Source organism: Hibiscus syriacus, unplaced genomic scaffold, assembly GCF_006381635.1.
Source record: "Hibiscus syriacus cultivar Baekdansim isolate YM2019G1 unplaced genomic scaffold, ASM638163v2 tig00111575_pilon, whole genome shotgun sequence".
NCBI classification, from domain to species: domain Eukaryota; kingdom Viridiplantae; phylum Streptophyta; class Magnoliopsida; order Malvales; family Malvaceae; genus Hibiscus; species Hibiscus syriacus.
The window spans coordinates 494,944-517,249 of NW_024063125.1; the positions used below are offsets into that span (position 1 = coordinate 494,944).

Below are 22,306 nucleotides of genomic sequence, written 5' to 3' on the forward strand. Positions count from 1 at the left end.
AGGAGATGTTTCAGGCTTATGGAGTCGTGACCGACGTTTTCATAGCGTACAAAAGTAGAAGAAGACTCACAGAGGGTTCTACTTTTGCTTTTGTTAGATTCAGTAGCAAACATGAAGCAATCACAGCAGTCCGTAGGGCAGATGGTAGGATCCTGGATGGTTTTAAGATTAGAGTCTTTAATGATAACATCGGAGTTTCAAAGAATAAAAGGGCTGAGGTAGGCAAATCCTTTAGAAAAAGTGTGGAAACCATCGTTAAGGGATTCTAGGTTGTTCAAGGATGTACTTTGTGGCTTGCAGATTGTTGAAGGAAGGGCAGTTGAAGTTGTTGATAATACTCAGCATGCTACTAATCTAGCATCAGGTAACGTGATTCACGTTACGTTTGAAGACGAAATAGACTCATGGCCAAATCCAAATAACGACGAGAAAGGTTTGAATATTCGCATATCGGAGAAGGAGGTTGTGTGGAGAAAATCTTGTTTGGTGGGGAAATTTTAAAATATGTTCAATGAAGACATTATTCATACAACATTCAATGCTGAAGGGTATGATGTGAAGGTCAGTATTTGGCATGAGCTTCTGGTTGTAATTCAATTCGAAAATGTAAAGGATCATCTGGAGTGCTGATCTAATAGAGAGTTTTGGGTTCATCGTTGGTTCGATGAGCTGGAAATGTTGGAGGGCTATGAAAGCAAAGTTCGAATTAAAGTTTGGACCTCCTTAACCGACGTTCCTCTAGCAGTGTGGAGTGAGAAATTTTTCATGGATTTGGGAAGCTTGTGGGGTAAAGTGTTATTGGTCGATGTAGCAAAGATTTTGATGGAAGTTCAATATGTTTCGGACATACCAGAGAAAGTTTCTATTGTTTTCAATGGAAGATTATACTCCATAAAAATCTCAACAGAAGTTCATGAAGAGATTCGACCGTTCATAGATGGCTCGCTTGCTGGTGGTGGAGCTTGGCGTTCAATTGCTGAGGAAGTAGGTGATGGTCCTACGTTCGAAGAGGCATGGACTGATGGAATTTGTCCCCAGACAGATCATAATGGGGTAGCTACGCACATCCCACTCTGCCAGACGAGTGATAATTTTTATGTTTTGGAGACAGCTAGTAGGGGGCACGTGATGTCCAATGTGGAATTGTGTGCTGCTCCCGAAGTTAATTCGCATGATGTGCAGGTTTGTTTGTTTGATGGGCCTAAGAACATGGTTATTGACGAAAGTGTTGAACTTATGGCATTAAACAAAGATGTTGAATTTTGGCACATTTAGTCATTATTCAACAGTTCAAGGTTTTTGGAGATTCCGATTATAGAGGTGTCTTTAACTAGAGTAGTGGATGAGGGGTTTTTATCTAAGTCTCCTGAGGTGGATATTTCGGTTAACTCATGTGAAAAAGTTCTGTCCATTAGAAAATATAAGAAGAAGAAGAAAAATTCGGTTCTCTATTGGACATTCAGGATAAAGTCCTTTCGAAAGTTGAGAGAAAAAGAAGAGATCGAGCGATGAAGAGATTCAATTTGCTGAAGTCTGATCTAATCTCCTCTGAATTATCAGGTAGTACTCTTTCAGATTCGGATTTGAAAAAAAGGTGGGTTGTTGCTTATGTTGAAGCAGATGAGACTCTCTCTATTGGTAAGAACCTTGGTTTTTAGTTTGTTGGTTCTGATAGTGATGTTCTCAAGATTTTAGTGGCACCAAAATTGTATTGAGTGTGGTGCGTGCCTGTCAGGGGTGTGTGAGGTATAAGGTTTTTGGTCTTTGGGGGTTTTATTGTGGTATTTAAGAGGAGCTAGAGTTGATGATTAAATAGTATTTTAGTGTTAGGATATTAGTAGTTTGTTTTATTGGTTAGTCTGAGTTGTTGTGGGTTCAAGTGTTTATTAGTTGCTAAGCTGTTTTCTGGTGGATTTTTTTTTTGTTTAGATTAGTTGCCGATCATTGTTTTTAAGGCAGTAGGAATGTGGTTGGACTAGATTTGCTTATTCAAATGGCCCTCAAGAATTTATTGTCTGAATAGAGTGTAAGTTGTAGAATCACTGATTCTATTCAAACATTTGATTTGTTTTGAATAGCAGTGTTTGTTTATGTGTTAAGCGATTATTGATTTAAGGGTTGGATTTAGATGTCATTTTAGTTATGTTTTGAAGAATCCAAAATGGAGGAGCGTCAAGCTTGACATTGCCAGTCTCAATGGAGCATTTTAAGGAAGTGATTCTTGTTATGCTAGTCCTATGCAGTTCTGCTGGTCTTCTTTTGATTTGCCTGTTCTCCTTGCTATAGTGGTAATAGTGAGATTTTCCAGCACTTGTATCAGTGTGTTTAGGAGGTGTGGTGACTCTGGTTTCGGCTGCTGTTCGAATTCCTCCCATTGTTGTTGTGTTTGCTGTAGATCAGTTTTTGCTGTCTTTTTGTTCTAACTTCTTATTGCTATATGGACTGTTTTGGTGTTTATTTAAGTTGGGTTGTGGTTGGGGTATGTCTTGCTTGATGTAAGAGTCATAGTTGTATTTCATCCTTTCCACCTCTTGGTACACTCTTTTTCCTCCATTTAGGGTTAGGGAGATTTTTTAATGAGGTCCTTGAGGTAATGTACTTTGCAATTATCTAATATAAAGTACTCTCTTTAAAAAAAGTAGAACTCATCATATCTTCGTGACAAATTTCATAAAATATATAAAAAAAATAAAACTAATCATATAAACTTTTGGAAAGTATATAGAACATGTCATGTCCTCATAACGAGTTTCAATTAATCATTGTATATTTTATAGAACACATCACTATCTCATGATAAATTTCTCACATGCTATAAGAAATGGTTTAAATCCCACAATAAATCTCAAACAACCCCAATTTCCAAAACAAATTCCATAAATTATTTAGTCAACAAAGCCGTTTTATATCTAGTTCCCCTTCCAAGATGTTTTATTTTGTCCATATTTCTAAATTATGTATTCATTTTTGAAATAAATTTAATATTTGAAAAACAACCCAAACATTCAGAATTATATGGATTAAATATAATTTAATCCATCTTATTTAAGTTAATGATATTTTTATTATAAACTCATTTAGAAATTCAAATATTAAGATGGTAATTAGAATTATAAAAAAATAATCATTAAAATAGAAGCACAATATCCACCAATTGAATTCGCAAAATACAGTATATTGCAAACTTTTGTAATTATCAAGCATTTTTAAAGGTAAACTTACCTAAGTGAAGGGTTTAGGCTCACAATTCACATTCCCCCAATGCTCAAAATTGGTAAATCCCGAGACACCCTCCAAACTGCTACATCGTTGCAACCTTCCAAGACATGATTGATTATAAAACTTTACACTAGTCATATACTTTATAAATGCAATTTGCAAATTGAAGAAGTTCAACACAACCAGTTTTATCTTAATTGATTTGAGAAAGGGGTGAGCGTGGTATTAGTGATGCCTTTAATTCCTTTCCCTCAAAAGATTCGTACGAATTGTTTTCACGAAATTCTTCGACCAGAGCTTCCATCGGCATGGCTCGTAGCGATTCGATAGTCCCTTTGCTCAGAACATCTTGCTCACTTCGTATTGGTGTCGTCCCACTTGGCACATAATCCTATACATTATTTTTGTTGATGCACAAATTTGAGTGTCATAAAGTCAAGAGGTTTATAAGTTGAGAGGTTTAAGCATAAGCATACCATATATATTTGTTGGAATGTTTCTTCTGCTCTCTGCTTCATGGATGAGGCTTGACTTGAATGATCATCCTGGAATGTTTCAAGGCTTTTACTATGAGCACTAATGGAGTCCATGATTCCCCGTGTAATTCCGTGTTCTTGCTCTGAGAATCCTGTTCACAATTCCACACAAAATTTAACTCGCAAGAGAACTCTGATTCCAAAGCTAACTTTTGCTAGAAGAAATGGGTGAAATTTTGCTTTCACACCAAAGAATCAAATGAATTGTCGTGTCCCCTTGAATGAAAGATATGTCATAACTAAACTAAGATGATTGGACCAACAGTCGGCATCAAACAGAAACTCTACAGTACATATTCTAAAAGAAAATACTCACTATCAATGTACTGAAGGGTATCATTAGTATTCTTCAAGCCATCTTGCTCAGCCACAATGCGGGCACTATCAATTTCGGCATCATGCTGCTCGTTTGCTTCAGAAGCATTCCTGAAACAAACATACTGAATTTAGCTTCTAGGAGAGAACAAAAGACTACAAAAATGAAATCAAGTATACTTGTGTACTAATATTCCAACAAAGATATAGCCTAGAAAGAATTATTGTTATCATTCAAGAAAAGAACTAGTTTGCATCCATTTGCAATGAACAATACGTCATAGAAGATGTTTACGACCAACCTTATAAGTGTCACCAGATTTGAAGCATGTTTACAGCCCTTTGCATTCACGGAATCCTGAGTACATTTGTAGTGATCGAATGCAGATCCAGCAGTAGACACACTTAACGAAAAGAGAAAAAAAGGACAAGTCAACCAAAGAGTGAGGGGAAATGGATTCAAAATACGAACAAGACATAATTTACCATTGCTGTAGGAGTTCCTCAATACGGCAATGTTTGGCAGCTGAGTAATCAGCAGTGTCTTTAGCATCTTTCTCTGCTTGCATGGCGAATGCTTGCCATTTTCGTTTTGCATCTGTTGTAATACCCTCCATTGTGGAAACATGTCCATCCAAAAATGTTTTGTTAGAGAAAACACTTTCTTTGATATCAACAAACCTTGCCTCCACCTGCCAGAAAAACCACAGCTCCGTCTTCAAATAAGCATAAGTGAAACCAGTAACCAAATAGAGAATGAACAAACCAGCTCTTTTTGCCGATGAACATGGTTATACACGAGATTTGTCATGTCGGCAATAAGCTTGTCTGCATCAGATTTCGATTCCTCCTACATGGTATAGGCTTGATGAATAAAAAATTTCAATAATGTATCTCAGGTCGCGAAATAGTAATATATGCATAGTATACCTCATAAGCCTTCTGGAAGTTAGCAATGCTCTTCATTTGAACTTCATCAGCTTGCACAGCATGATTCTGAACTCTCACAGACTCTTCTGAAAGCTTATCTAGAATTTCACTGGTATAATCAGAAATGTCCTTTGTTTGCTCAATACTCACATGGAACCTCTGTTAATCAGAAACGGCCAGAAAAAGTGGAATCAGCAAGGAAAAGAAAATAAATATAAAGAGAAGAAAAAAATCTAGCTATGCGGCCAATCTGTAGGAAATTATGCTAATATAAATAGCACAACCAAAACACTATTGTACGAAACAAAAATTAATTGCAGAATAAATGCCTAAATTGCTATGGTCTAAAAGAGAGAAAATTAGAGTAGAAAAAGGTGAGGTATTAATATCAGTTGTATCACCACTTAGATAAGTTCAACATTGGAGCACAAACCTGTCTTAGTTCTTTTGCAAAAACAGACATTTCGTCCTGGTGAGCTGCAAGACTATGCTGAAGATCATTAAACATTGAAGTTGCTTTGCAGGCTTCGGACGAAAGGAACTGATGCATAATTCAAAAACAAAAGCAAAACAATTAAACCAAGCAAAAACACCAAACAAAGAAAATAAAATGCGACCTAACTCAAAATATCAGCACCTACCTCTTCAATAGAATGTGCATTTGAAGAAGCCTGAGTTGAAATTTCATCTAATGCAGCATTGGAGCTAGCTTGGTGCAGTCGCACAACATTTTGGATAGCCTCCAGGTGGGAAACATGCAAAGCTCTTACAGCACTCACCTTTTTCTTCATTTCCAAGATTGCCTAAATAAGCAAGATTTATGAATACAAGGTCAGCCACAGCTACTAGACGACATCCACAAAAGAACTTCCAAGCTGGATAAAAGTAATATTCGAGGCTAATTTCAAGGGGAAAGCTTTTGGTACCTTATCATGTATAATGGTAAAAGAGCAACAGAGTTTCTCAACAGTCTGAAGGTGCACATTTTGCTGAGACACAGAAGAGGCCACCAGGTTGCAAAGCGAACCAATTTGTTGGGCTAGTTCTGCCTGGAAGTTGTTAACCACTACTCTATTATCAGAGTTCAGTTTGTCTTCTCTTCCTATAGAGAAAAGCATCATAGAGTCAGATATCAGTTCGTTCATATACACTACATTTGAAATAACTAAGCAGAACAACATACCAATTTTTAGGAACAATGAAGTGTTATCCTTAAGAGCTTTCTCCAAGTCAGACCTTAGCAAGCAGGCTTGGTGTGCTAGAGCATTTTCTATTTTTGACCATCCAAAATAATGTCAGCACAAAAAAATATTAATAGGCAAGATTCAAGAATGTACGTATTGATATGTACCTGCTTTTTTCTGTTCACATATAATAAATTCTTTCTCCTTCAACACATACTGAGACTTTTTCAGTTCTTCTTCAGAGTTGGCTAGCAATTTGACGGTTTCATTCAAATTATTCTGTATTTTTCACCTATTTGATTAGCATGAGTCCACAATATAAAAGGATCTGATAAAAACCATAGGATGTTTACCTCGGTCATCTCAAGTTTGCTACTCAAATCAGAACATTGTTGAACTTGGGCAACGTATTTATCTTGCAATTCCTGAAGTTGCTGTATTGTAACAAACCAGAAAAAGACAGCAAGTTGTTAGCCAGATATATGAAACAAAGACACAAGGATCTCATGATACAGGCTAATTAAAAATGACGCCAGAGCAAAGGCTAACCTTCTGGTGTGTTTCTAGAAGGACCCCCATTTGGTCAATCTGTTCAGCCATTGCCTAAACAAATGCCGGCAAAACCAAAAAAATAACGAATCAAATGAATAATTCAGTAACACTGGTAAATGAGTGTACTAAATAAAAAAGAACTCCAATTATACTCGTATAGAAAAACACATCAAAATTTCCAGTAGTAGCAAAAGAACAATCTTATTAAACAAATGACGTCAAAGAAAATTACAAAAATAATAAAACCTCTGCTATAGGCATAAACATGCATCCTAAATCTAAGGAAGTATGAACCAAACTGCACACCTTCCTTTCACTTTCTTCTTGGTAATATCGATCTTTTGGAATATAAACACCATTCTTTTCACGAGCAGCATACACCTCTGAAGAAATGCACATCAAAACAAGCAAAATATGATAGCCAATGCAGTTTATAAAAGAATATTAAATTGGCCAATATCAATAATTGTTTGAACAGCCTTCCAATAAAAAGGCATTACCCGACTTTAGGCGTTCAATTTCACCATAGAGGTCCTTTATAAGAGTTGATTTCATCATTTTTTGGTTAACCTACATAAAGCGATCAACAAGTTACATGTTAAACCCTTTTTTCTGATTTCCAAACTAACAGTATCATATAACCAGTCAATAACAATAAAACATCAAGAAGTTGCACAGTAAGGGCAAGAAACATTAAGTGGATACTTTTATAGCAAAAAGATTGCACAATTTAAATTTGTATTCAACCTACATTCAAGATATAGTGCAGAATAATTACTTCCCTCCACAATCATGTACAACCCGTGGTACTTTATGAATAATAGTTACTAAATGTGAAGATTTAAACCAACTTTAAGTGCATGAAACATGAAGAATGCAGTGTACTAATCGAAGCATGACTGATACACCAGTTTTCAGGAACATAAACTTTCATTTATCAAAATTAAGTTTAAACTTTAAAGCAAACAATGTTGCAACTTTGAAGTCAATGCAATTGCTGCATAGTTGGTAGAAGCAATGGCGGGCACTCATTAACATTTTAGCATGTTTCTACCCACTGTTTAAGGAATAAAACCCAATCAAAAGACAGACATTAGGAAAGAAATTAACTTGCTGGTCAATGATTGTGTACAACAAACCTCAGGCTTATTCCTTATATTCTTTGCCCTGTGTGCATAATCCAGTGTACTTAAGGTCTCCTCAAGACAATGGACAGCAGGAGAAACTGTAGCTATAATGCAAGTCTTTGTCCGTCCCCCGAGTGAATCACGAAGTAATCGAGTAAGCTTGCTATCCCTAAATTCCGATTAAACTAAATAATTAGAGAAGAACATGAAAGGAATACAGGTATCAAGTAACTAAGAGAGGCGTTTCAGACCTGTACGGAATATGCCCAAGATGCTCCACGAGGGCATTTATAACTCGTCCTAAGGTTAGTAAACTTTTATTGATTTCACCAGCTTCTCTTGCACGACCCTGTAAATATCAATATCAAACAAACATTAATGATTTTAACTAAAAGATCATCAGGTAACAACTTCAAAATTGATTACCAAATATACAAGAAACACATACATCCCTAGCACCAGAGCGAGATATATTTTCTGAGCCTGCTAAATCAACCAAATTCAGCTTCCCACACTTTATAAGCTCTTCACCTTCTGGCGTAGCTTCCTTGATATGAATTGTAATAGTAAAAAGAGAATGTGACCGACTGAAATTGACCAAAGTATTTCAATCAATAAAATGTGAAAAAAATGGCTTAGCTTCAGTTTAGCATATAAAGCAGACAAAAGAACAATCACCTTGACTGCTTATTCAACAAAGTCTCAGCAGTTCGACGCTTAGCGGACCCTCTTTCAAGCAAAGTAAATATCTCACTAGCACTTGTAACAATTTCTTCTTCTAATCCTCTCACAAGTACTCCCCCTTTCCCATCTTCCATTAATGGCAACTGTCTCTTCTGTTTCTCCTCTAAAACAACTTTTGAAATTTCTTCAGGCGCAAGCAAATCAGTAATCTCTTCATTATATAGTTCCAGAAATGTTACTTTTACACTGTATTCCGCATTCTGGCCCTCCAATGTATCAAAAATCTGTTGAACTGCTCTTGGAATAACCCCTGCCCCTGCTGGTAGTTCGCCATTAGCACCCGTCTGTGACATTTGTTAGCATAAATTTGACAAGTTATAACACTCGATTGTACAGAAAGATAAAATTAGAAACTAAATTCGAACAAAACTTAAATATAATAAATCTAATATTACCTTTGCCCTTTTGCATTCACCTTCCATAGTGTAAGTTTTCCCAGTACCGGTTTGACCATAAGCAAAAATAGTACAGTTAAAACCTTCTAAAACCTCATTCACAATTGGAACCACAGCTTGTTCGTATAGGTCTTTTTGCTGTGCCGATGGCCCAAATACCTATTTACCGTTAAAAAAACAAAACAAATTCAACATTTACAGCAGCAAACAAATCAAATTATAATATTGAATAATTAAAATTAATATTCACAAAAAGAAAACCTTATCGAAAGTAAAAACTCTATCGAGATGTTTTCCGGCGATGTTCTGAGAAACAGAGACTTCTCGCTGGTACTCATTACACTTCACCACTTGTGGCGCATTGTTCCTTAACTCCTCTTCGCTAAACGGTCTATAGATTTATTTTTTTACGCCAAAAAAAATCAAAATCACAAAAAAAAAATTAAAGAACCTAACAATCACAGAGACAAAATGAGAGTTAGAATAAGAGAAACCTGCAACGAAGGAGGACTTGCACGTTGACGCCTCTCTCTTTTTCGTGGCGGCCGGACATTTTCGATCTTGGAAAAGCAGGGGAATCGCACGAACCTATTTTCGATTTATGTTTACTTTCTTTCAATTTTGTGTGTGCTGAGCTATGTTCTTCTACTTTTGCTACTGTTAGATCCGCTTTTTGAATTGGTTTCCTTCTCTTTATTGTTTTTTGTTTGGGGGATTTGTTTATGTTTGTGAAATAAAATACAGGAAAGAGCGGGCTTTAGAATGATATTTGAATTGTTACTACGGAGGCGCCTCTGGGTTATATCAACGGGTAAGGTGTTGTTGGAAATGTTAATCAGACGGTTTAGGGTGCGGTTCACGGAATGTAAGATTACCGGTGAGAATAAAATATTATTAGGGAGTAGGATTACTGGGAATGTTATTTTGTTTGGTTGGTTTAGCAGGAATGTAAGATTATCGTGTTTGGTTAAAGGAACAAAAGATTATTGGAATGTATATTTGATCAAATTGTCCTTATTATATATTTGTATAATATTACAAATTGTAAAATATTTATATATTTTCTTTAAAAAATTAAATTCATAATATTTATATAATTTTTTTACAAAATTAAAAATATCATTCTTCTGTCATTGAATAATAAAAATTTTACGAAGGTTAAATTACAGAAGAATGACAGAAGAATAATATTTTTGAAAAAAAAATAAAAATTTAAGGGCATTTTAGTCCAAAACGCCGGTAATGTTACAATACCAAGGGAATGGAGGTAATGACATTCCCGATAATATACCCCAAAAAAATTTACTATTGATAATAAAACATTACCGGGAATGAGATTTCCGACCAACCAAATATGGGAATGTGAGATTCCCAATCCTTGAACCAAAAGCTACGTCTGACCCAGTAAGTTATATTTGGGCTTGGCCTTATATATTTTTATGTGTTGATGATCTACATTTATAGAATTCAGTGTCTGAATCCATAATTTTAAAATAAATAAACAATGTAAATAACACTAATAACTAAATCTTTAACACAAATCAAATGACTTTAGTTGTTAAGGAATTGTTATTATCTTTTGATGTTCCAGATTTAAGTACCGTGTATCTTAAGGGTATGAGTGTTCATTGTCAAATAGTTAAGAATTTTTAAATAGATTCTACCTTGTATTCGATCCAAATTTATCAAAAAACAATTGAATTTTGAAAACATTCATTTTGGTCATTAAACTTATCATTAAATTTTCAAACATTTTCATCTTGGTCACTTAATTTTCATTGGCTTTAAAAAAGGTTTAATCGTATCAAAGGCCCTTAAATGTTTCCAAAAAAGCCAATTTGACCTTTCACTCTCTCTTTTTTACACTTAAAGTGACCCTTCAACTGGAAATTTTTTTTGACTCTTTGACTAATGAAATCAAAACGTTGACCATTATGATATTGATGTTACAATTCACAATGCTAATGTGGTGATCCATGATGTTGATGTTAGGATCTCTGGTGAATAATAATGTGATAGATAGACTAAATTATTATTTTTTTTTTGTTGAGTTCAAAGGTCAAATTATTTTTTTAGAAAATTTGAAAACTTATTTAACTTTCTAAGAAAAAAATATTCTAAAATTTAAATTTGAAATATAAAATATTCAAATATTTTAAAAAATTAAATATAAAAATACTTTATAAATTAAATTATTAAAAATAAAATAATCTTATAAATTTTATTAAAAATTTAAATATATGTGTATAATTATAAATTAATAAATGATACATCATTAAAAATATGTTTCGTTTTACATTTATGGGAGTTTCATTTTCGCTCCACAATCGACGAACAAAACAACTTATGTGCTTGTTGTGGATTCATCATAGTCACAATGTCATATGTAAGTTTAAGTGTGGGCTGAAATCCAAATTTCATTTAATTAGTGATATATTTTATCTATTGCGTTCACCCTAAAATTTTATTTGTGCAGCCTATATAAAAAATTATTTAGTTAATATGTATGTGTCAACTTTGATTTTTTTTTTTTGAATATGTCAATGTATAGTTGAATTAACAAAGTCAATATATCTTTAATTTCATATATGTATCAATCATCGCTAAAGATGTCATACATTTTAACATTATATATGAACGCATAAAAAATATGATCTCATTGTCATACAATCATATCATTAATTATTATACAAAACATTCTTACTATATTAATCGATACATACAAATTTTATAACACGAGTATACATCATATCTCATTTTACTCACTTGGAAGTTTGTTTAGTTTTTTCTCTTCTTGTAACGCCCCGATTTTCGGGTTAGTAGTTTCGGTCTAACTTGAGAAGGGAAGGTTGGGTAAACCTAATGGGATAATAAGAGACCTTGGTCCATGTATAGAATGAATTGGGCTTTGGTTGAGCTCAAGATGAAATTAAAAAAAAAGGTATTTTTGAGTTTAAGTTAATTAAGGAAGGTCTAAAGGTGCAAATTTCCCCAAAACTCTTTTAAAGGCTAATTTTCTTTTATGAAGCTTATGTCAGCTGTTGGAAATCACCCCCTCATTCTTGTCTTTTTCCTTCTTTCAAAACACTCTTCCCCTTCTCATCTTGTAAGTTGTCAAAGGTGGAAGATTCTAGGTCTTTAATCTTGATCTGATATTGGTAAGGAAAGGGAATAATCCTCATTCCTAGAACTTCCTTTTGAGCTCTCTATCACCACAAATAGTTGTGGTAGCCATATAGAAGGTTTAGTGGGGTTTTGAAAATCTTTAGGTGATTCTAGCCTATTTTAATGTTTATAAATCATGTTCTTATCTTTCCTAAGCTCCTAGATGAGTTAATAACTCATTTCTATTGATTATTTTAGTGAGGGAAGTGGGTGAAAGCTCAAAGGTGAAAGACAAAGAGAAAGAGGTACATGGGTGAGCTTGAGGTTGTTCTTACAACTCCTAGATATAGGGTAACACATTTCTAACCTTTCCTTACTTCTTATAGATCAACATGTGTAGTTTTGATGCTTGTATGTGACCATGAGCCAATTGTGTGCACTTGCGGGGTTTAAAGCATACAAATGATAAATTTTTATATTCAAGTGTAAAGTAATGACCTTTCATGACCCTTAACTACTAAATAAGATTTAAACATCATTTTGGGGCCTTTGGGACACTTACAGAGTATTTTGGAAAGTTTTATATGAGTGAAACAAAATTTTCTAGGCATAGGATATCGGTACAATAGGAACAATACCGATACTTCTTGTTGAGATTGGGCAAAATTCAAAGGGTTTGTGTAGAGAGTATCGATACCCCATCAAGGTGTATTGATACTGATAAGGTGTTATTGATACTCGGGAACTTGATCAGATTCTAGTAGGTATCGTAACTCATGGGAGTATCAGTATCGAGGGTAGAGTATCGATACTCCCAATATGGGTGTCAATACCAAGGTATTTTTCAAAATATAAAAGGTAAATTTGTTATTGATACCCTCGTGAATCTTTGGGCTATAAGATTTGCTTGAAAATAGAAGGATGAACTTACAAGTGAAAACCTTAGTAATTGTGTAATAACATAAGATCTTAATCTCATAAAACTTATGCCTTGGTCTGATGCTCGGGAAATGATGAGGACACTTGAGTCACTTGTATGACAAATGTGCGATAGGATAAGAATTATCCAGATATATCCAATCCAGTGCTTGGGTACTTCAAATACTAGTTGGATGTTGTGTCGATGTTAAGTGACTCGGGAACATCTCGAGTACTCTATAGGAGTAGACTAGCCGAGCGAGGTACCTATGATATGTGACCCGGACCTAGCCTAAGTTATAAGGAGATGTTGATGTGATATGACCTAGGTCTCACCTAAGGCTCTTTAGAAATCAAATAGGGTGTGAGTTTCGTGATGTTGAGTGACCCAGAGCTACACCATGATGCTTACTTTGGTTGTTGTGATAGTGTATGTAAATGTTCATAACTATACTTGTAGCATGCTTATATCTTTGATGCATGTAGTATAGTATGGTTATTTGTGTGGAACTAAACTTGTAAGCTTAGCGTATAAGACGTGTTGCCGTGTACAGATTCTTAGGTTCTAGTTGAGGAGCTTGTTGTTGGATTTGGGATTTCCAGACTTGTTATTCTTACTGAGTAAGTCTCGTGTATTATAGTGTGCATGTACTATCATAGACCCTTATTATTTATTTGAGTCGTAAACTTTTATTTACACTTATGTATTTTTAGATACTTTTATTGGGAGCTCCCCTAATTCTAAATACTTATATTTTGTAACTGTATTATACTTTAGTATCTATATTATGTTCGAATGTCATATTGGTAAAACGTTTTCAAAAAAATGGTCAATCACTTAGGTGTTTCCGTGTGACATTTTAATTCTCCGGATTTTCTAGGACCTGCGAGTTAGAGTCGTTAGGCGTCAATGAAGTACATTTAGTGGTATCAGAGTGTCAGGTTCAGTCTTTCCTAGGACTTGAGGGTTAGAGTCGTTAGGTGTCAATGATGTACATGCCTCTAGAGTGTCAAGCATACTTAAATGTCTAGAAATGGCGATTTTAACTCTTTTTCTTTCTTGGAAAACTATAGGATATGGAAGACGATCTCGCTTATAGTTAAGAGGGTCATGAGAAGAGTCGTGCCTCTTTAGCCAAAGGCACGAGGGATGAGTTCGTTCCTGACTCTGAGGATGTAGGCGTCCCAGAGGAGGTAGTGATAAATAAGGCATGTTTTAGAAAGACCTCACGTAAGAATTGAGGCATTTAGTTAGGGTTATTCTTAGGGCACCCGTTGCACCCACTCCATCTATTCCACCCCTAGTAGTTCCTCAGGAGTCCCCCATCGAGAGACTTTATTGTTATAAGATGGTTGACTTCTAGGTTTGAGAGATGACGATCCAGTAGCCACCGATCAGTGCCTTCGCGAGACCATTCACACCCTAAGACAACTTCATCCTATCCCTGAGGATAAGTTAGAGTGCATCACCACCTTATTAAGGGTGATGTAATAGACTGGTGAGAATGTGGAATTGGTATTAAAGCTAGAGCGATCGACTTGGGAGTTTTTCTGTCATAATTCTACATTGACGAGATCCACACCAACGACATGAGAGAGCAATTTCTATATTATAATTAGGGTGATTGCTCCATGTATGAGTATGATAGCGAGTTCTTACGCTTGAACTGCTATGCGCTAGAGTTAGTGGCAACAGAGGAGCAATACTGCAAGAAGTTCAGGGAGGGACTCCATATAGATATTCTTACTCACCTAGTTGTCAGTTCATCCAGTATTTTCGTCAAGTTGACTCGTCAAGCCAAGGCTATTGAGTGAGTCCTGAGCATGAGAGCTCATCTTTCGAGTGATAATGTGAGATAGATCTATATATCCCTAGACACTTCTGGATCAACCCATACTTTGGCCAATAGGGCTAGAGATTCTCGAGGGTCATGGATACCTTTATTTTCTTAGTCCTAGAGGTTGAGATAGGGTCCGGTCAACAAGTAGAGATTAGAGGAACATAAGAGGCCACTAGTTTTAACATCTGTGGTGAACACCGACAGTTCATCCAGGACCATGTATCCCCCAACTTACAAGCACTGTGGTAAGAGGCACTTAAGGGAGCGCCATAGAGATTCCAAAGCGCGCTATGGGTATGGGTCCCTTGAGAAACTCATTAGAGACTACCCCTAGGAAGGGAGTGTAGTACTGTCAGTTGTTCAGAGAACGACTCAGTAAACAACGAGAGTTCAATTTCCAAACAACAAAGTAGGGGTATCACCATATCCGTAGTCGATCCTAAGGTTAGGATTGCCTCCCGGCAGTATGTCGCTAGAGCTCAAGAGGACTATGAGGTCATTGTTGTCATCTCAGGTATCTTTACAATCTTTGGTATGCTTGTTACTGCTTTAGTAGATTCATGGTCAAGCCACTCCCTAATTTTTGTGATCTTATTCGAGAGATAGATATCCTAATCGAATACTTTGAGGTCAAGGTTCGAGTTTCAAATCCTATAAGACTAGATGTGTTGGTGGACAAGGTTCACCATAGGTGCCTAGTAGAGATTCAAGGACAAACCTTTCTAGTCAACTTGATGAAACTACCTTTTTGAGAGTTCTATGTGATCTTTGGGATGAATTGGCTATTTGAGAACGATGTGATTCTAAGGTGTAAGGCTAGACAACTCAAACTTCATAAGTCAGATGGCACCAACATTGGTTAATTCCTTGGAGAATTGGTGTTCCAGAAACGATTATGTTGCTTCTTGTGGTTTTCCCTCAACGATAAGCTTCTATTAAATCTAAATCGACATCGCCGTCACCTCTCGGATAATCTTTTTTGCCATTTTTGTGTCGATGCTGAAGAATCCACTCTTCACATCCTTCGCGATTGCCCTGACACCAAGTTGTTATGGGAGTCTTTAATCCATCGCCGCAAGGTTAATGATTTCTTTAACTTGCCTCTTGCACAATTATTTCTTACAAATTTGAGACCTCCTGTCTATTATAAGGAACGAACATAAGCTGGAATATTTTCTTCTCCTCGTTATTTGGCAATTGTGGAAGAGAAGGAATACTCGGATCTTCACTGGTTCCAATATTTCAAGTGTTCGCTTGAGTCTTTAATTACTAAACTGAAGTGTGGTCACCATCAGTGTGGTTGTATATATTTGTGTATACAATGATAGATGTAACTGTCGATGTATTGAACTGTTTTTTCATTATGATAAAGACCAAACTATATTTTTTTAATTGAAAAAAAATAATGCATGGGGTATACGTTATAATGCATGTATGGTTTTAGGGGCATTAAATTTCTGAACTAATGGTGCGAGGACAATGACGATATGTATGTATATCGTATTAAATACTTCATGGCCTCTGATATCGGAGTAGAGGGCAGTTGTACTTGACTGTAGATTCACCATTAAATCTTTTAATGCTGATATTTTTATGGGTAAACGGTGTATTTTTTCACTCAACTACCATTTTAGTTATGTTTTGGTTATCAACTATTAAAAAATTAATAGTGATGATGTATTACCATAAGCTAATGTCATGTCATCATTGTAAAAGTAAAAAATTGCCCAATCAACAGTTATGTTTATTTTTTAACGCTGAGTGATCAAAATAAAATCAAAACTTAACATTATGTACGATTTAAAAAAAATAATTAAGTGGTCAAAATAAAATCAAATGAATAGTTGGGTGACTAAATACATTATTTATCCTTTTATTTTATTTTTGAATGGGTCGGTTGGAAAAGATCTTTGCACTTGTGTTTCTTGATTAAAATTTGGTTCACCCACATTCAACAACCGTTTCATGAGTTTATTTATTTACCTAGCACGTGGTGCATATGGTTCCATGCTATAGATAAAGTGATTATAATTTATTTTCGCATACTATAATTAGGGTAGGCATGGGATTCAAATCCAATAGATTTCGATTTGATTCAACTTGATCATGTCAATTTTTTTAAAAAAAAAATTGGGTTCAATCGGGTTGGGGCGGGACGAGTTTTTTAAAGGTGATGTTCGAGTCGGGTCGGATTCGGGTTTAGGTTGAAAAATACCCGACCCGAAAAAATATAATTTTACCTTATATATTTTAAAATAATTACAATAATACCCCTCTCTATATATTTTTCAATTAAATCACTATTTTTATTGAATAAAAATAATATTTTTTTATTATTTCTGGTCGAGCCGGATCGTGTTCAAACTTTATCACAAAAATGAGTCGGGTTCAAATTGAGTGGAAGGTATATATTTTTGAGTCGGATCAGATCGAGTGAAAGATGTAAAATTTTCGAGTCGGGTCAGGTTGATCAAAACCCGACCCATGTCTATCCCTAACTATAATTGCTTTCAAAATGAGTACACAACTAGCAAATGAACCGGAAACCGACTGTAATTGGTAAAAACACCTTAAACACAAAGTTATTTATTATTAAATTTTTAAATAACATTTGTAAAATAATATTTATTTAGAATACTGATAATGTATATATATTCTACATAAATAATAATTCAAACTCAAATCTTTTAAAAATAATAATATTTTTATCACTAAATTCATTACATAAATTTATGAATTATTTGTTAACATATAAAATTAAATAACTAAATATGTTATTAGCATAATAACATTGGCAATAAATAAAGAAATCAATGTGGTTGAGCATTGGTACTCTAAACTCAGCTACGATACAGTTATATATCTAACACCCAACCGTGCCTGTTATAAAATAAAAAAAAATTCATAATTATTAATGGAATTGGTTGAAGTGGTAAACAACTTAATATCGGTTAAGTAATGTCTTAGGTTCAAGTCATTATATATACAGAAAAATTCTGTTGGGAAACTCACCCACCAAAATTAAGTGTGTCCAGATTAATCAGGATGAAACCTTGAATGTAAAAATGTTTTTACTTCACATTTAATTTGATTTGAATGTAAAAATGTTTTATAACTTGAAATTTAAGATAAAAATTTATATTTGATTTAATCTCATTTAAATATGAATATTTTTACTTTATTTGATAAAATAAGGATCTAAATAAAAATATATAAAGATGTACATTATAGTAAGGATCTAAATAAAATATATATAAAGATATATATTATAACAATTATTCTTAAATATATAGAATAAAAATATAGTATTATCTCAAATTAAATATTTTTACCCTCAACTTGAATTCAATCCAATCTGATCAACCTTTATAAAATTTAATTAAAACTCAAATTCTAAAAAATCTATAAGATCAAATCGTATTAAAACACGTTAAATTCATGTCAAATTAATGTCCCTAATTTTTAATTAACACTTGAACATATTTTTTTGAAATCATTTTCTTTCTTATAACATACTTTTCAAACCAAACTATCTTTTTTCTTATTTCAAACTAAAAAATGCGTTCAGAAACTAACTTTTTTCTTATTTCAAACTTGCAGCTCGATTTAAAAACTCTGGGAAGTTCAGGGGCTTAACCTTGAATTTTCTCATTTTTTCTTGACAGTAACAAATAAATAAAATCTACAAGTTGTGGCTAAAGAGTTTCAAACCCCTAACCCAAGGTAAGACCACCCATGCCCTAACCATTTATACTAGGATATTATCAATGATATTTTTAATAAATATATTGTATATTGGTTTAAAACCTCGGTCATCCAAAAATCCTAAATTCGAACTCCCAAATCCCTAATTTCTCCTAAGCCACACCCCTCATCGGTCTCTCTAAAATCCTCATCCTCCGGCCACCATTTGGTCAACTATTACCCCCGTTCGGTTCATCGTCAACCGTCAACCAAAATCCCTTAATCATCTTGTCGTGAAACGATGTATATCATCGTGATTTTAGCCGCAAAGCTTCGACAAGATAACCTAACCTTGTCACTATTTTTTTGTCAATTCTGGTTGATCCGGCGATCGTCTCACCTCATCGTCGTCACCAACATGTTCTTCGGCCTGTTTCGCATAAAACCCGACCCAAGGTGCTTCCCACCGTCGTATTTTCTCTGATCATCGTTGGTAAGGGTTCCGACCACCCTTTCTATCTGTTCCCGTTGTGATTTTGGGGTGATTTGAAAATAATATGTTTAAATGCAGCTTGTGGAGTAATAGGTCGGCCAAATTGGCCCCAGTCGCCGTCACACGCGTCGCCATGCGTCGACAGTGCGCATGGGGCTTCTCCGCCGATCTAGAAGGTTTCTGGAACTGGTCCAATCAGACTGAACGGGTCTGAACCAAGTCAACTCGCTTGAATCAACCCATACTGAGTCAAGTAGCCCGAGTTAACCCGTTGACTTTGACCAAAAAGTCAAAAATTTTCGAAAAGTCATTTTTTATGTTTGGCGACATCTTGAGTCCAAATCTAAAGTCTGTTTCACCAAATTCAACCAGTAAGCTATATTTTGGCATTTTATCTCCGTTTCAATACGAATTTTCACGTTTAAGTTTTATTTCTAATGTAAATTGGTTTTGCCATGTAATTGAGATATTGTAGGACGTGGAATTAAAATTTGAGAGTGATCAAATTAAGTTTAATTGGTTAACCGTTATGGCTCGAGAATCGAGGTAATACATTACTACCTTATGTATGCTTTATAGAATATGTTGGTATTGGTAAATGCATGGTTGAACATATATGGTTACATGTGTGCAGTTAAATTTCTAAACTCCATCCGAATGAGAAATAAAGTAAAGTAAACTGAATAAGGATCAGACTACCTGCATAGACACAAAAAGACTGATAAGAAATGATTTCAAGTTTAGTGGTTATCCAGAAAAACAAATAACCTCATAATCTCTAAATTCTATTTATCCTCGTTAAAATCTTTAATATCGAAATTACTTGGTTATGAAATTATGAAATTGCCCCTATGAGGTAAAAATGGTATGGTTGACCCAAATAGTGAAAGTACTCAGATAATTCGTATTTAATTCGATAAACTACTGATTCACCTGTTAAATTCCTGATCGGCTTGAAAAGTCATTGAAAATCAGATCCTATCATCCGAGAAGGTACAAGACCTAGAATCATTGATTTATTAGCAAACAACTAAAGACTAAAATATCGGGAGTATTATTTATGTTTGAATTGTTCAGAACATTGAATTAAATGGAATGATTGGATTGAAGATAATGACTAAAATACCCCTAAAGTGTGAAATGACTATATTATGACGAAGTTGAACTAAATGGAAGTATTGTACATATTCCAATTGTTGAAATAATCAAATTACCTAGGAAACTTCGAAATGATCGGGACAAACTTGAATACTAAATGAACTAAATACCCTCTATGACTGGAATTCAGTGGATGACTTGGATAAGTCTGAAAACCCCGAATCAAGCATGTCGACATTTATTGATACCGTTGTAATACAGAAATGAAATAAATATCATTGGACTACCTCTTCATATCCCTAAGATCCATTCAACAATGACTCTAAAGGTGATCAGTTCAACTAGAGTAATTAGGATTAAGAAGTGAATAATGGTGTAATATATCGGTCTGAATGATTAACAAGTATCACAGTGTTGGGATTGGATAGTTTAATTGGACTCGAAATCCTGATAATTCGATATAAATCCCAAATACTATGAAATTAATGTTTTTCTCTCATTGGGTTAAAGTACTAAGAATTATTCAAGAAACCAAAATGTCTAAAATGCCTATGATTGCATGAAAAATAGAATCACTCCTGTTGTATCTGAAATCTCAAGTAAATCTGACGTAAAAGATTATGAATATCGTCTTGATTACTTAGCATCTCCGAAAAATATATGAATACTATATGGTCTTGATAAATCACTTCCTAAATAATTGATGGATCTGTTAGCTATCAAATCCCTTTTTCATAAGGATCTCGTTCTAAAATTCAATCAGTTTGCAAAAATTTTTGTAACTCCCTACCTGATAAATATCAAGTACCCCTAGAAAAATAATTGGATCCTCTAGTGTGTTGCCTATGTGCTATATGATTATTTTATCTATCTTGAAATATGATTTAATGAACTTATTGTTTTATTGAATCTTTTAATTGTTCGATATTCTAACTTACTGATGTATTGAATTATTGTTTATGAACTATGCCTACATGAAATGTGCTCTTTGGTTACCTGTTTTCACTAGAAAATATAGTCATTCATGATTTATTGATCATTGAATCTATTGGTTGCTACTTGAACTGTTTTATTGAGACACTATCGGGTAGGTTGTAGTATGGAGGTTCAGCTCTGATCAAGCTGATAATTCCTTACGAACCTAAGGTATTCCTTGGGTAAGCTCTAAGGCCTAAGGCACTCCCTTAATATGGGGATTGTATTGTGGTGTACGGATGGAGGGCATTCATGTGATTTAAATAACTACATATCATTTTTAAAACATTCTACTGGATCATGAATTTGATATTAAAGTTACTGCTCAATCTGATTTCTACTGGATATTGTGTGGGTAGGAGTCTAGAGTATGGAGGTTAAGCTCTGACTAATCTGGTAATTCCTTACGGACCTAAGTTGACCATTGGGTAGGACCATAGGCCCCAAGATACTCCCTTAGGGTGTCTCCTTTGCTTTGTGCTTAGGGTAAACCCTTATGGATGTAGTTCTGGGGGACTGCATAAGGAGTATTCGCATGGAGGATATTACAGTGGTTTTAAAAAAATTGTTTTACTAAAATAGAGTACTACTATTTTTAATCTATGATTTAGTTTATTCTAATTTCGTGGGAACACACTATACATTCTATTCTGATCTCCTGAATCTGGTCCTCTGAGTGTTTCCTTTGAACTGTAATCTTCATGTCTTTTACTTGAACAAATATCAGTGGTACCTCAGTTCATTCCAAAAACTTGTGGAAGCCTGAATCAATAAGGAAATTTATGCTTTCCCATTTATCTTCATGTCCTTCAACATCATTTGATAGTTCTGTATTACTGAGCTTCCCAAAACTCACTCTTTTACTCACCATTTTAGGTTAAAAAAATTGATCCATGTAGCTATCGGCATCTGTAGTGGGAGTTCATTTGGATTGGGTTGAAGAGTACGACACAAGGGTAATTAGAGGCATGTAGGTCACATTTGATTTTCATCGAATATGAAACTTGTATGATTTTAATTATGATATATGAATGATTTTTTGAACTCATATTTTAATTATAAATTGTTTTATGATTTTACGCGTTTTAACATAAATTTTAATTTTTCCTGTATTTTTACTGTGGTCGCTCCGGTGGCTTTAATGTGACACATTGGATTAGATCAGGTCACTCGTATTGGTTGGAGGGTGT

At 34.6% G+C, this 22,306-nt stretch overlaps 2 protein-coding genes across 2 annotated transcripts; one reads left to right on the forward strand and one right to left on the reverse strand.

Moving 5' to 3' along the window:
* Nucleotides 1-5: 5 nt before the first annotated feature.
* On the forward strand, nucleotides 6-630 carry LOC120165122 (serine/arginine-rich splicing factor SC35-like). Its single transcript, XM_039174707.1, has 3 exons — nucleotides 6-218; nucleotides 301-433; nucleotides 548-630. The coding sequence occupies exons 1-3, from the start codon at nucleotides 6-8 to the stop codon at nucleotides 628-630; spliced, it is 429 nt and encodes a 142-aa protein (XP_039030638.1).
* Nucleotides 631-3,274: 2,644 nt separating this feature from the next.
* LOC120165110 (kinesin-like protein KIN-5C) lies at nucleotides 3,275-9,598 on the reverse strand. The gene is made up of 23 exons (XM_039174696.1): nucleotides 9,497-9,598; nucleotides 9,264-9,393; nucleotides 9,003-9,161; nucleotides 8,542-8,891; nucleotides 8,312-8,450; nucleotides 8,115-8,212; nucleotides 7,876-8,032; nucleotides 7,237-7,306; nucleotides 7,043-7,119; nucleotides 6,734-6,787; nucleotides 6,538-6,618; nucleotides 6,352-6,463; nucleotides 6,184-6,270; nucleotides 5,927-6,102; nucleotides 5,642-5,803; nucleotides 5,434-5,541; nucleotides 5,001-5,159; nucleotides 4,837-4,920; nucleotides 4,557-4,762; nucleotides 4,373-4,474; nucleotides 4,072-4,181; nucleotides 3,696-3,847; nucleotides 3,275-3,610 (listed from the first exon to the last, which is right to left on the reverse strand). The coding sequence occupies exons 1-23, from the start codon at nucleotides 9,553-9,555 to the stop codon at nucleotides 3,413-3,415; spliced, it is 3,030 nt and encodes a 1,009-aa protein (XP_039030627.1). The 5' UTR covers nucleotides 9,556-9,598; the 3' UTR covers nucleotides 3,275-3,412.
* Nucleotides 9,599-22,306: the final 12,708 nt, after the last annotated feature.

Excerpts from the sequence above, each read along its gene's own strand:
- LOC120165110 (XM_039174696.1), bottom strand. The coding sequence starts at position 9,555 with ATGTCCGGCCGCCACGAAAAAGAGAGAGGCGTCAACGTGCAAGTCCTC. Across the intron at positions 8,892-9,002 it reads GTGAATGCAAAAGGGCAAAG|ACGGGTGCTAATGGCGAACT; the intron begins GTAATATTAGAT and ends CAAATGTCACAG. Across the intron at positions 5,160-5,433 it reads TTGCAAAAGAACTAAGACAG|AGGTTCCATGTGAGTATTGA; the intron begins GTTTGTGCTCCA and ends TCTGATTAACAG.
- LOC120165122 (XM_039174707.1), top strand. The coding sequence starts at position 6 with ATGTTTCAGGCTTATGGAGTCGTGACCGACGTTTTCATAGCGTACAAA. Across the intron at positions 219-300 it reads CAAAGAATAAAAGGGCTGAG|ATTGTTGAAGGAAGGGCAGT; the intron begins GTAGGCAAATCC and ends TGTGGCTTGCAG. Across the intron at positions 434-547 it reads TCCAAATAACGACGAGAAAG|GGTATGATGTGAAGGTCAGT; the intron begins GTTTGAATATTC and ends TCAATGCTGAAG.